Source organism: Watersipora subatra, chromosome 2 (genome assembly GCF_963576615.1).
Source record: "Watersipora subatra chromosome 2, tzWatSuba1.1, whole genome shotgun sequence".
Lineage (NCBI taxonomy): Eukaryota > Metazoa > Bryozoa > Gymnolaemata > Cheilostomatida > Watersiporidae > Watersipora > Watersipora subatra.
Genome location: NC_088709.1, coordinates 7,986,694 through 8,001,227, shown reverse-complemented (window position 1 = coordinate 8,001,227; position 14,534 = coordinate 7,986,694). Strand labels below are relative to the sequence as shown.

Here is a 14,534-nt window from a genome sequence, read left to right as displayed (position 1 = left end):
CCTATAAACAGACGATTTGCGATATATCACAAATCGATAGTGCAAATTTGCAATATCGAATCGTCTGATGATTTTGGAAATCGTGAAGCTCTGCTAGTAGCTCCAAGTTTAATGGAGTTATACTTGGAGTTACTAGTTACTCCTTCGCCTCTGCTCCTACCCAACTTTGACTTGTTTTCTAAAGCTTTAAATCTCATGGGGAGATGAATCTTGCAAGCCAACATAACTTATATTGATGAAAGAAAATTTCATGTATTTTAAACGATAGAAAGAGCAATAAATAAATGTATAGTACCTAATCAGTCAGTCCTAGTTGAAATCGCGTAACATATGAAATCATATAGCTCGCAAAAGTGTAACTAGATTCTATAAAAAGGATACCTGCAACACTCTGTCACATTCCTGATGCCTTGTAACAACTCAGCAACCAAAGGTCATTGATCTTTGCCTAGTTGTTCACATATCACAGCTACCTAGATGGTGGCATGTAAGATATTAGCTGCTGTATATCTTCTACGGTAAGTCGTACCGGTGCATCTGTAAAAGAGTTTGGTCTCGAAGAAAACGAAACCGGTTTTAAGAAATTGGGAGCATGTATCGAATGGTTGGCGCCCCCTCCGAGAGCTCATCAGACAGGTCCTTGTAGCACACTGTTAGGTCAATATATGGTTTAGTTCCTTGAGGCTTAACAAGAACACTCATCCTGCAAACAGACACCAACAATAAATCTGACAAGTCAAATCACTGACATCATTCGAATGTCAAAACGAAACTCAAGATATACATCCCTATGTTTCCATGATGCGCACGATGTAGATGTGGAGTTGTGTGCACGTTGAGTTAACGAGCGATAAGTGTTTTAATACACATTCGTGTGTTGCAGATTAACGCAGACACGTTGTATTCTATGCCAGTGGTTGTAACATCGCTTTCGGAACTACTCAAATCGAAATAAGACAGAAATGTGGAAAATGTTTAAAATGGAATAGTTTGAGTGACAATTTCTTGGGTGTCAATTTCTTGCGCATCATCCGCAAGTGCTGTTTCCATCTTTCACAAGACTGAATTATTCGGTAAAAATTTGTGAGTAACATAACTCGCTTGACTTGTGAATTTTTGCTGCTTCCTTCTTGTGGACGATACAAACTTGCTGATTAACCGGGTCATTCCAGTATGTCAATCCTTTCACTTCCGACTAGTAAAGGTTTTTATAAGTTTGCATGAAAGACTAGTGAAACTAGAGATGGCATAGACAGAACTCAATTTTCTCTTATCGAGCTTGAATGAAAGGCATGATAAGATAACTTCTGCAAAATGAGTCTAGTCATACCTTTCTTTCAATTTCTTTCGATGAGTCAGGAAACTGGTCATGTAGACAATTCTAGAACCTTGTAGAATCATGTCGACTTCTAGCTGCATCACTTCCTGCGATATAAAAACAGACCAATAGTATACACACTCGAACTTAAGGATACTTAACTTAGAGCTTCTCGATATGGTAACTTAGCTATATGGCTATTTAATTGATTGATGACGATTTTTGAAGTAGGCGATTTGAAAATAGTCACCATTTAAATGTAGCTTAACATTTAAAAACCCCATCTACATAGCCAATTGAATGAATAATATAATCATATAATGGTGATTTGTCTCACACATGATGATTGTTAGAGTGAGGGATACTGGAACTAAAATACACAGCCCTTCTAGTCTTATAATAAGCTCATTCCATAACCTTCCACGCACGGGCATTTATGAAATGAATGTTTTTAGTTATCACAAACACAAAACAGTTTCTTTTTAAATTAAAATAGAAAAAAATATTAACAAAAGCTTACAAGTTTTTATATTATAATATTAGGATATATTGCGAATTATTTATTTGCAATATCAAACCACTTGGCGGTTTTTAGAAATGATGAAGCTCTAATCTAACTACCATTCAGTTTTTTACATTAAATAATAAATAAATACCAGCCAACATGCCCTACACTACTTAATGCATTGCTTTGTTCCAAATATGTCCTTGTATTAGACAAACAGTTCATATCAACCCATACAATCATAGCCTCTGTTCCACAGATAAAAGAGGCCCATATAAATAAGTAATTGAACAAGAGGAAACAAAACAGGCTTTAAACCAACCTTTACTTTGCTAATAAAATCATTCAATGTCATTGTTTCAGTTCCTTGCACAGAGACTTTGTCCCAGAGATTAAAAGACAAACCTTCCCTGTAACACATAGGTTTGCATCTACCAATCTGATGAACACTAAACTGATGAACATCTTAGGATTGGAACAGCCTGACACACTAAGTGATAACAATGTAATATGAATAAGCAGATACGCCAAGCTTATGCGGTTAAATATGGCATGTACTATGCAACCATCTAGCTAGATTATTAATTCTGGTTTTTTGTGCTTAACATCTAGCGAATAGATGACACCAGCACGTCATCAGCTAAATCTTACTTTGGTAATTTTATGACAAGCACAAACAAAACTGGCTTTTGCGCAACATCTGGCAATACTTAATATTGCGTCATAAAGAAAAGGGAGTTGTCTCCCTCAATGTATACACGCATCTACAATTATAGAAGTAAGTTCCCGGAGGAAGACCCAAATTAGCTGAACTTTAGCACAAGATAAAGCTACATGCAAGGTAACTGCTAACAAAACAATAAACTCGGTTCAGAGTCCAGCCTAGCAGCGCTATGCCTTATAGTCATCTAAAACATGTCATTAAAGGTGATCTAACAGTGTCAGTCTGTATATATACATGTATATATGGGTATAAGTTTAATAAGATTAATTTTAAAAATAAGAAGAATTTAGAAGATAATTTAAGAATAATTTATAATATATACGTATATACATGCGTATACATATTATAAATTGTATATAATTATTATATTATAATTCCACGACCAAACACGAGCAAAGCGATTGTTTGGGAGCTTTATGATAAATGCATATGTGCACACAACTCACGAAAATTATTCATCAACACCGTCGCAAACCCTTGTACCGAAATCTCATCAACAAATTTAACCATTTTTCAATGGAGTCGTTTAAGTATAATAACGATACAAAACACATATAAACCTATTTGAATATGTTACCAAGTCTTTGAAATTTGTAGACAATATCCTAAACCTTACCCTTCTGATCGGATTATACATAAATAGACAGATTAATTTGGCCTAAAATCGCCATTAAAACTTTGACAAGCCTTTTTTAATCAAAATTAAGACCGGCTAACGAAATGCCGATAAGGCCGTGCGACAGAGAGTAGAACCATTAAGTCGTGCGCATTTCACGGGAAAAACGTGCACATTTCACCAGTCTATGGCATTGTCCAATTGCCGAAGGTTTCTGTAACTAACGTAGAAGTACTGAAAAGTAATCGTTTCTTTTTTGCCGATTTCAAAGTAACTGGCATTTTGGACACTTATAACGAGTACTTTGGTATTCCAACTGATGTCCAAAGCAGTGAAAGTAAAGGAAATGACGATGACATTTTTCTAACGATTCTTATAAGATTATTACAATATTTATTTATAAGAATAATTATTCGATTTTATAAGATTTAATTATAAGAATAATCATTCGAATTTACAAGATCGAAGTATATAGTGACCGATGTTGGGCAATTACTATTTGTTACTGTTACTTGTTATTTGTTACTTACTGTTATTATTTTTTCTAAATAATTTTATTAAATAGATTTTCTAAAAATCTAGATAAATATCACAACTTCTTGATATTGGTTGCTATGACGTTTTGAAATGTAAACAAAATTGTGCATTGGTTTTCTATTATTACTGTATTACTATATTAATAATATTGGTTATTCTAATAATATCAGTGCATTTTACTTCTAATATTGCATTTCTCTTATTGCAGGGGAGAGATATAAACATATAATCTTTTCCTTTCATTATTGCTGTTTATTGTACATAATAACACCCAGTACATTACAGCTACTATTACAGCTACCATTGCAGTTCTCCTATTGCACTGCAGTGCCATTTGACTGCTAATATTGCATTTCTCAACCATCAGTACCCTTTCTTTTTTCTAATATCACTTTGGTCGTGAGCTGTATGACAGGGGAATTTCTAGTATTATTATATATATTATAAATCATATATAATTATTATAGTATATAATTCTAAATTATAATATACATGTATATAATATTGTGTCAGCAGTTTTAAAAGACATTTGAATAGACCATTATACAAAAGACAAGTGAAGGCTAATTTGAATTCAATTCAGGCATTAATCAGAGTTAGTTGTAAAGTTGGAGTTTTTAGTATTATAGTGTCACACCTCCTTCAAAGGGCCTTCAAAGGGCAAACCAAAATTAAATTGTTTCTCTAACATAGCGAAGTGAACTAAACAACTTCTGTAAAACAATTTGTTTTGTTTGTTCAGGTCTTCAAAGCGAAGCAGTGGTGTATACAAATCTGAAAAAAAATTCCTATTACATGAGTTTTGTTGTAGTTTAGAGTGATAAACCATTTGGTTTATTGTTTAAAAAACATGCTAACTAACAGCGCTACTGTTTTCATTTAAAAAGTTGTGCTTTAGTGAGAACTATTATTACTTGTTATATCGCGATTGTAACACTTCTGAACATTTTAAAAGTCAAGTCAACTATACTAATATTTTGTCAGTAATGTAGTATTTTTCAAAGAAACGTTTTTACATATATGCAGCAATCACCAAAGCTATCTGATCTAGAAAAATAAAATCAGCCCGATGTTTTATCAATTGTTAACAGTGTTTGATGATCTTATAAGGCAGGGAGCTGTGAGGAAGTTGGAGAAACTGAAGCAAAGCGTTGCACAAAAGGGAACCACGTCTAGCTTGAATAATAGAATATATAACTTGCACTTTTGCAAACTTAAAAGGCGCATTTAATGTTAGAGAAAAGGCAAGTTGGAGTACCTGATAGTCACAGACTTGGCAGCGCCTGGCTCGGAGAGCACCATAGCAGGTAGAGCTAGACTGAGGAAGCTGTTCTTGTAGTGCTCAAGGGGAGCCTTCCTTATCAGTTTAAAGAGCTCCATAGTCACCTGAGGAGACAGTTATTGTAAAACAATGTATCAAAATGGCTGCATGGACTCTATGTGTTACGAGTTAATGACAGGGAGTTTGATTGATGAGTTTCTATCAAGAGGATTGTCCTGCTTCTTGGTAAGAGACCGCCTGAAAAGTTATATTCAATAGCTATATGACAGTAGTGGCAGGTGCTCTATCTGACAAGTTTGAATAAAGAAGATGTTACTCCGCATTTGCTTGCACAAGTCATTAAGTGCAACGGGTGCTATTTGTAGATGCTATCAATTACAAGAATAATTTATTATGTAAATCAGCTATAGATAACATTAGGGATTAAAAACTTTGCATTAAGTCATTACAATATTGTTACTCATGAGTTTTACAAAAATAGTAAAAGAAGACAACTCACAAGTCCGGCCACAGTAGCAGTAGTGGTAGCGATAGCTGGAATGATCTTGCCAGCAACTCTCTTTATGCTGTATCGGTCGCTGCCTTCGATCCCGTACATTTCTGCTCGAAGGTTCTAGAACAGAAAACACTATCTCTGTTTATAAGATGAATAACCCTTCCTTAACTGATCTAGTACTACCGCGGCGCTACCTCATATAATATACAACCAAACTTAATGCAATTAAACTGTACAAGAAAATTTTTAGCAGTTCAAATCATGCAAACCAACAAAAGAATTGCCTCTTCATGGCAAATACTGCCATCAAGGAGACAACTCGACAACAAGACATTGCCCTTGATTTTATACAGCATTATTTGTCAGGAGTAGGTAACTCATTTTTGAGTTTTCATATTTAATCTTTCTTAGCTAACATATTTTATTATCAAAGCAGCAGACAAAGCCAAGATGAAAGCTGTCCTCCCTTGACCATCATAATCATTAGTTTGTGTATGGAGAAAGTGACAACCGCGTGGTTAGGACATTCAATCACAATCACCAATCCAACAATGCTGACGACCTTATTACTAAATAGTCAAAACTATTGTTTTCCTCAATTTACACTACTGAGACAGATTCACAATCAATTGCATATTTACTATTAATATAATGCTGAAAATCGCTTTGTTCCAATGAGCTATTTTACAATAATCATAAATGTTAAAGGTTTTAAGTTATTTACTAACTAGCTATTATCCAACATCACCGAAATAAGTTTTTTGAAAATAACACAGCAATAAATATTAATAACTCATCACAAACTTACAGAGAGATGACTTCAAAATTCTCTGTTTAGAAAACTTGCGTTACACTCGACATACACATTATGCTTGACATAATGATAGCTGTCAAACTCGACACAAAACAGCAATTTGAAAGAAAAGACATTCAGTAATCTAATAAAAACTAGTGGATAAACTATAAACATTCATCTTCAGACCCTTTTGACAAGTCACAGTCTATATTTACATAGACATGTACAAACATTCTATGAGTTGTAAAGTCACAGCCTATATTTACATAGACATGTACAAACATTCTATGAGTTGTTAAGTCACAGCCTATATTTACATAGACATGTACAAACATTCTATGAGTTGTAAAGTCACAGCCTATATTTACATAGACATGTACAAACATTCTATGAGTTGTAAAGTCACAGCCTATATTTACATAGACATGTACAAACATTCTATGAGTTGTAAAGTCACAGCCTATATTTACATAGACATGTACAAACATTCTATGAGTTGTAAAGTCACAGCCTATATTTACATAGACATGTACAAACATTCTATGAGTTGTAAAGTCACAGTCTATATTTACATAGACATGTACAAACATTCTATGAGTTGTAAAGTCACAGTCTATATTTACATAGACATGTACAAACATTCTATGAGTTGTAAAGTTACAGTCTATATTTACATAGACATGTACAAACATTCTATGAGTTGTAAAGTCACAGTCTATATTTACATAGACATGTACAAACATTCTATGAGTTGTAAAGTCACAGCCTATATTTACATAGACATGTACAAACATTCTATGAGTTGTAAAGTCACAGCCTATATTTACATAGACATGTACAAACATTCTATGAGTTGTAAAGTCACAGTCTATATTTACATAGACATGTACAAACATTCTATGAGTTGTAAAGTCACAGCCTATATTTACATAGACATGTACAAACATTCTATGAGTTGTAAAGTCACAGTCTATATTTACATAGACATGTACAAACATTCTATGAGTTGTAAAGTCACAGCCTATATTTACATAGACATGTACAAACATTCTATGAGTTGTAAAGTCACAGCCTATATTTACATAGACATGTACAAACATTCTATGAGTTGTAAAGTCACAGCCTATATTTACATAGACATGTACAAACATTTTATGAGTTGTAAAGTCACAGCCTATATTTACATAGACATGTACAAACATTCTATGAGTTGTAAAGTCACAGCCTATATTTACATAGACATGTACAAACATTCTATGAGTTGTAAAGTCACAGTCTATATTTACATAGACATGTACAAACATTCTATGAGTTGTAAAGTCACAGCCTATATTTACATAGACATGTACAAACATTCTATGAGTTGTAAAGTCACAGCCTATATTTACATAGACATGTACAAACATTCTATGAGTTGTAAAGTCACAGCCTATATTTACATAGACATGTACAAACATTCTATGAGTTGTAAAGTCACAGCCTATATTTACATAGACATGTACAAACATTCTATGAGTTGTAAAGTCACAGCCTATATTTACATAGACATGTACAAACATTCTATGAGTTGTAAAGTCACAGTCTATATTTACATAGACATGTACAAACATTCTATGAGTTGTAAAGTCACAGCCTATATTTACATAGACATGTACAAACATTCTATGAGTTGTAAAGTCACAGCCTATATTTACATAGACATGTACAAACATTCTATGAGTTGTAAAGTCACAGCCTATATTTACATAGACATGTACAAACATTCTATGAGTTGTAAAGTCACAGCCTATATTTACATAGACATGTACAAACATTCTGTGAGTTGTAAAGTCACAGCCTATATTTACATAGACATGTACAAACATTCTATGAGTTGTAAAGTCACAGTCTATATTTACATAGACATGTACAAACATTCTATGAGTTGTAAAGTCACAGCCTATATTTACATAGACATGTACAAACATTCTATGAGTTGTAAAGTCACAGTCTATATTTACATAGACATGTACAAACATTCTGTGAGTTGTTAAGTCACAGCCTATATTTACATAGACATGTACAAACATTCTATGAGTTGTAAAGTCACAGCCTATATTAACATAGACATGTACAAACATTCTATGAGTTGTTAAGTCACAGCCTATATTTACATAGACATGTACAAACATTCTATGAGTTGTAAAGTCACAGCCTATATTTACATAGACATGTACAAACATTCTATGAGTTGTAAAGTCACAGTCTATATTTACATAGACATGTACAAACATTCTATGAGTTGTAAAGTCACAGCCTATATTTACATAGACATGTACAAACATTCTATGAGTTGTAAAGTCACAGTCTATATTTACATAGACATGTACAAACATTCTGTGAGTTGTTAAGTCACAGCCTATATTTACATAGACATGTACAAACATTCTATGAGTTGTAAAGTCACAGCCTATATTAACATAGACATGTACAAACATTCTATGAGTTGTTAAGTCACAGCCTATATTTACATAGACATGTACAAACATTCTATGAGTTGTAAAGTCACAGCCTATATTTACATAGACATGTACAAACATTCTATGAGTTGTAAAGTCACAGTCTATATTTACATAGACATGTACAAACATTCTATGAGTTGTAAAGTCACAGCCTATATTTACATAGACATGTACAAACATTCTATGAGTTGTAAAGTCACAGTCTATATTTACATAGACATGTACAAACATTCTGTGAGTTGTTAAGTCACAGCCTATATTTACATAGACATGTACAAACATTCTATGAGTTGTAAAGTCACAGCCTATATTAACATAGACATGTACAAACATTCTATGAGTTGTTAAGTCACAGCCTATATTTACATAGACATGTACAAACATTCTATGAGTTGTAAAGTCACAGCCTATATTTACATAGACATGTACAAACATTCTATGAGTTGTAAAGTCACAGTCTATATTTACATAGACATGTACAAACATTCTATGAGTTGTAAAGTCACAGCCTATATTTACATAGACATGTACAAACATTCTATGAGTTGTAAAGTCACAGTCTATATTTACATAGACATGTACAAACATTCTGTGAGTTGTTAAGTCACAGCCTATATTTACATAGACATGTACAAACATTCTATGAGTTGTAAAGTCACAGCCTATATTTACATAGACATGTACAAACATTCTGTGAGTTGTTAAGTCACAGCCTATATTTACATAGACATGTACAAACATTCTATGAGTTGTAAAGTCACAGCCTATATTTACATAGACATGTACAAACATTCTATGAGTTGTAAAGTCACAGTCTATATTTACATAGACATGTACAAACATTCTGTGAGTTGTTAAGTCACAGCCTATATTTACATAGACATGTACAAACATTCTATGAGTTGTAAAGTCACAGTCTATATTTACATAGACATGTACAAACATTCTGTGAGTTGTTAAGTCACAGCCTATATTTACATAGACATGTACAAACATTCTATGAGTTGTAAAGTCACAGCCTATATTAACATAGACATGTACAAACATTCTATGAGTTGTAAAACATTGAATGGGGTATGTACTAGACACCCTCATAGTAATGTGACATAACCTTCATTAGCTAATTCAGTTGCACTATTCCACAGTCCAGAGAACTAGCCTCTGCCTAACTGATGATCACAACGATGATTAGCTCTGTCTCTGCTTAAGAGACGGCTAGCAACAGATAACTCTGCGCTTTTCAAGTCCTAAACCAGGAGCACAGTCTGATGTGCAGGTCTACTGATTACAGATAACTCAACTCACCGCAGTGGCTGCAATGTAGTCGATATGTCCATTGGAGTCGTCATCCTTTTCAAACTCCAAAGAAGTCATTTCTGAGAAATCTACAGCAGCCATGAAAACCTCTGACATACTTGAGGCACTCTGCCTAACCTTAATGAACCCTGTTTGACCTATAAAGTTTTCCTGCCTATAAATGAGATACCTCTCTCTAACTGTGAAATATGACTACCTGCATGATAGCTACCTCTACCAATAGAATAACGCTGCCTACCCTAAAAGATGCCACTTTCTACCTCTAAGATACCACTTTCTACCTCTAAGATACCACTTTCTACCTCTAAGATACCACTTTCTACCTCTAAAATACCACTTTCTACCTACAAGGTTCCACTCTCTACCTCTAAGATACCACTTCCTACATATAAGATACCACTTTCTACCTCTAAGATACCACTTTCTACCTCTAAGATACCACTTTCTACCTCTAAGATACCACTTTCTACCTCTAAGATACCATTTTCTACCTCTAAAATACAACTTTCTACCTACAAGATACCACTTTCTACCTCTAAGATACCACTTTCTACCTCTAAGATACCACTTTCTACCTACAAGATACCACTTTCTACCTCTAAGATACCACTTTCTACCTCTAAGATACCACTTTCTACCTACAAGGTTCCACTCTCTACCTCTAAGATACCACTTCCTACATATAAGATACCACTTTCTACCTCTAAGATACCACTTTCTACCTCTAAGATACCACTTTCTACCTCTAAGATACCACTTTCTACCTCTAAGATACCATTTTCTACCTCTAAAGTACAACTTTCTACCTACAAGATACCACTTTCTACCTATAAGATACCACCTTCTACCTCTAAGATACCACTTTCTACCTACAAGATACCACTTTCTACCTACAAGATACCACTTTCTACCTACAAGATACCACTTTCTACCTACAAGATACCACTTTCTACCTATAAGATACCACTTTCTACCTCTAAGATACCACTTTCTACCTCTAAGATACCACTTTCTACCTATAAGGTTCCACTTTCTACTTCTAAGATACCACTTTCTACCTATAAGGTTCCACTTTCTACCTCTAAGATACCACTTTCTACCTATAAGGTTCCACTTTCTACCTCTAAGATACCACTTTCTACCTATAAGGTTCCACTTTCTACCTCTAAGATACCACTTTCTACTTATAAGGTTCCACTTTCTACCTCTAAGATACCACTTTCTACCTATAAGGTTCCACTTTCTACCTCTAAGATACCACTTTCTACCTATAAGGTTCCACTTTCTACCTCTAAGATACCACTTTCTACCTATAAGGTTCGACTTTCTACCTCTAAGATACCACTTTCTACCTATAAGGTTTCACTTACGACCTCTAAGATACCACTTTCTACCTACAAGCTACCACTTTCTACCTCTAAGATACAACTTTCTACCTACAAGATACCACTTTTTACCTACAAGATACCACTTTCTACCTATAAGGTTCCACTTTCTACTTCTAAGATACCACTTTCTACCTATAAGGTTCCACTTTCTACCTCTATGATACCACTTTCTACCTATAAGGTTCCACTTTCTACCTATAAGATACCACTTTCTACCTATAAGGTTCCACTTTCTACCTCTAAGATACCACTTTCTACCTATAAGGTTCCACTTTCGACCTCTAAGATACCACTTTCTACCTACAAGATACCACTTTCTACCTCTAAGATACCACTTTCTACCTCTAAGATACCACTTTCTACCTACAAGATACCACTTTCTACCTACAAAATACCACTTTCTACCTATAAGATACCACTTTCTACCTCTAAGATACCACTTTCTACCTATAAGGTTCCACTTTGGACCTCTAAGATACCACTTTCTACCTACAAGATACCACTTTCTACCTCTAAGATACCACTTTCTACCTACAAGATACCACTTTCTACCTACAAGATACCACTTTCTACCTATAAGATACCACTTTCTACCTCTAAGATACCACTTTCTACCTCTAAGATACCTCTTTCTACCTATAAGATACCACTTTCTACCTCTAAGATACCACTTTCTACCTATAAGATACCACTTTCTACCTCTAAGATACCACTTTCTACCTACAAGATACCACTTTCTACCTATAAGATACCACTTTCTACCTCTTTTTACTAATTCCAGCAGCTTAGAAATTCTTAGACTAAAATGTTTAAGGAGCCTAAAAAGACTAAAATGTCTAATTTTATTTCCATTTATAAATTTTAGTAGGTTGATACGATTTGTGTTTTACCATAACAGTGAATTCTCAACTCAGTCTAAGTAGCTGGCATGGCAGGAACTAGAGGCATACACACATGGGTAGACATGTTTGTAAATATATTACAGGTCTTGGAAGCCTTACAACCTAAATAAGGCATAACCATTGCTGATGGGGATACAATATAGCATAAATACTCACAGATATTACTATTAGGTTTAGCAAGCACTTGCTCTAACATGTCACAGATCTCTTTCTCATCTGTGTCCATATCATCAGCTGTAGGGGCCGTTTCACTTTCATCTACTACTATTTTCTGTAAAAAACGTACTACCATAAATCCTTTTTCTTTGGACTGACTCCATACAGTAAAACATATCACAATACTCTTGACTAGCTCCATACACATACATATCACAATACTCTTGACTAGCTCTATATACTCATACGTATCACAATACTCTTGACTAGCTCCATACACATATTGCTATAAACCTGCCTCAATATGGCAATAACATAGACTGCTTGAGGTAAACCATGGTGGCCTGCCCCACTGAGCATGACATGTGAGAAATTTTTTTATGTTGAAATCACATTCAAAAGACCAGATTTACAGCTTTCAAAAGATAACGCAAAATACACTGGCACCGCGTGACAGCGATAAAAAGCAAGCCAACTCGTATCGAACTGAAATGGCTAACTCTGATATAAAGATTGGCTCCACATCCTTAATATGGCTAACTTTAAAATTTAACAGCGGGCGGCGCTATGTAACATTTACTGATTTGATGACACTACCACAAATCATCAGGCTTCTTGTAAAAATTCTTTAAATTTACTTTACAATGTACTTTAAATGAACTTGTTATAATGACAAATATCTATTCTCTATTCTTATGATGTAAAACCACTGATCAGCCTACACAAGCCCTTTCACTTAGTCATATTCGACGATTTTTCATTCACTAGTTGAAAAGATAACTGAAGCCTCTGAAATGGTATAATAAACAGATCAGCCATAAACAGTCCCTTTTAAAAACTAGAAAGTCGACTTCACACACCCTCTGATTATATTCAAAGTAGAATTGTAATTTAGCAATAGATCTTTGTTCATATTAGCCTCAGAGCAGCTGCAGCAAATGAGTCCTGCTGAGAAAACAAGTAATCCAAATTGGTCTGAGGGAGCTCAGGCTAACAACTGGCCTGCTTCCAAGTAAAACGGTAAGTGACGCGTTGACTTTGATCATAGGATATCATTCGCACCTTTGATTTAGGAGTGAACTCTGGCACTTCAATGGTGGCTAGAACTTGGTTGAGGAACTCAGGCTTCGTGTTGACCTCTGATGAAGGAACTGCCATGGACTCAGCAAACAGTCTTGCAGCGCTTTTTACGAATGACATATGTCTGCAAGAGGAAGCAACTAACAATAACAACCCGCAACAAGATAGGGTAATGTTGCTAGATCAGGAGTCAGCAACCCGCAGCTCCCGCGGCTCCCGAGACGCATGCGACTCTTTCATCTCCTCACTGCGGCTCTCTGAATTTGGATTTCTTTTCCTCTTTCCTTTTTTACCATATGCTGAACAGTTCATAAAAATATAGAAGTTTTATCACTAGATTTAATATAGTTTAAAAAATTGTAATTATGGTGATAAATCAAACATTGCTGCTCATTATTTATGCGCCAATAAAACCGCCAAAATCACACCAGCCGGTACGACACTTCTTGGTTTTTTCTCCAGGTAAGCAACTATGGCGCATACTAAGGAAAGAAGTGACAGAGGAAAATAAAACGTTTAATCCTACGTGGGTTGATTCGTTTGCTCTCACCACTGATGAGACTGGCTCACCAGTTTGTTTGAGAATGTATGTAATGAGAAATTTCCAAACAAAAAGTCAAACGTCGCAAGACATTTTCAGAATAAACACATAGCCTTTGCTCAAAAATATCCAGAAGGAGGAGATAGAAAAAAGGCCATTTCGGAACTGATGCGCAAGGCTAATTTGAGCAAAGATCGCTGCATGAATGACGTTTGCTGCATTAGAATTTAAGTTCAGCTTTTTGTTAAAAGAAGGACTGAATTAAACATGAAGTTGCAAATTTTTTTAATGTACCTTTATAAAAAACAATAATTTCATGTTACGTTCAAGTTATTATTAGCTATTTTGTTTTGAGCAAAAGTGTAATTTTTTCTT

The 14,534-nt window shown here is 34.6% G+C and overlaps 1 protein-coding gene across 1 annotated transcript in view; it reads right to left on the bottom strand.

Moving 5' to 3' along the window:
• Positions 1-233: 233 nt before the first annotated feature.
• LOC137386893 (ubiquitin-like modifier-activating enzyme 6) overlaps positions 234-14,534 on the bottom strand; it is a 45,553-nt gene continuing 31,252 nt past the window's right edge. The window contains exons 23-30 of the mRNA XM_068073089.1: positions 13,601-13,742; positions 12,539-12,653; positions 10,081-10,160; positions 5,482-5,595; positions 4,959-5,086; positions 2,146-2,233; positions 1,331-1,425; positions 234-703 (exon numbers count right to left, since the gene is read on the bottom strand). Coding sequence (XP_067929190.1) covers positions 577-703; positions 1,331-1,425; positions 2,146-2,233; positions 4,959-5,086; positions 5,482-5,595; positions 10,081-10,160; positions 12,539-12,653; positions 13,601-13,742 — 889 coding nt within the window. The 3' untranslated portion in view covers positions 234-576. The remainder of the gene's footprint in view (positions 704-1,330; positions 1,426-2,145; positions 2,234-4,958; positions 5,087-5,481; positions 5,596-10,080; positions 10,161-12,538; positions 12,654-13,600; positions 13,743-14,534) is intronic.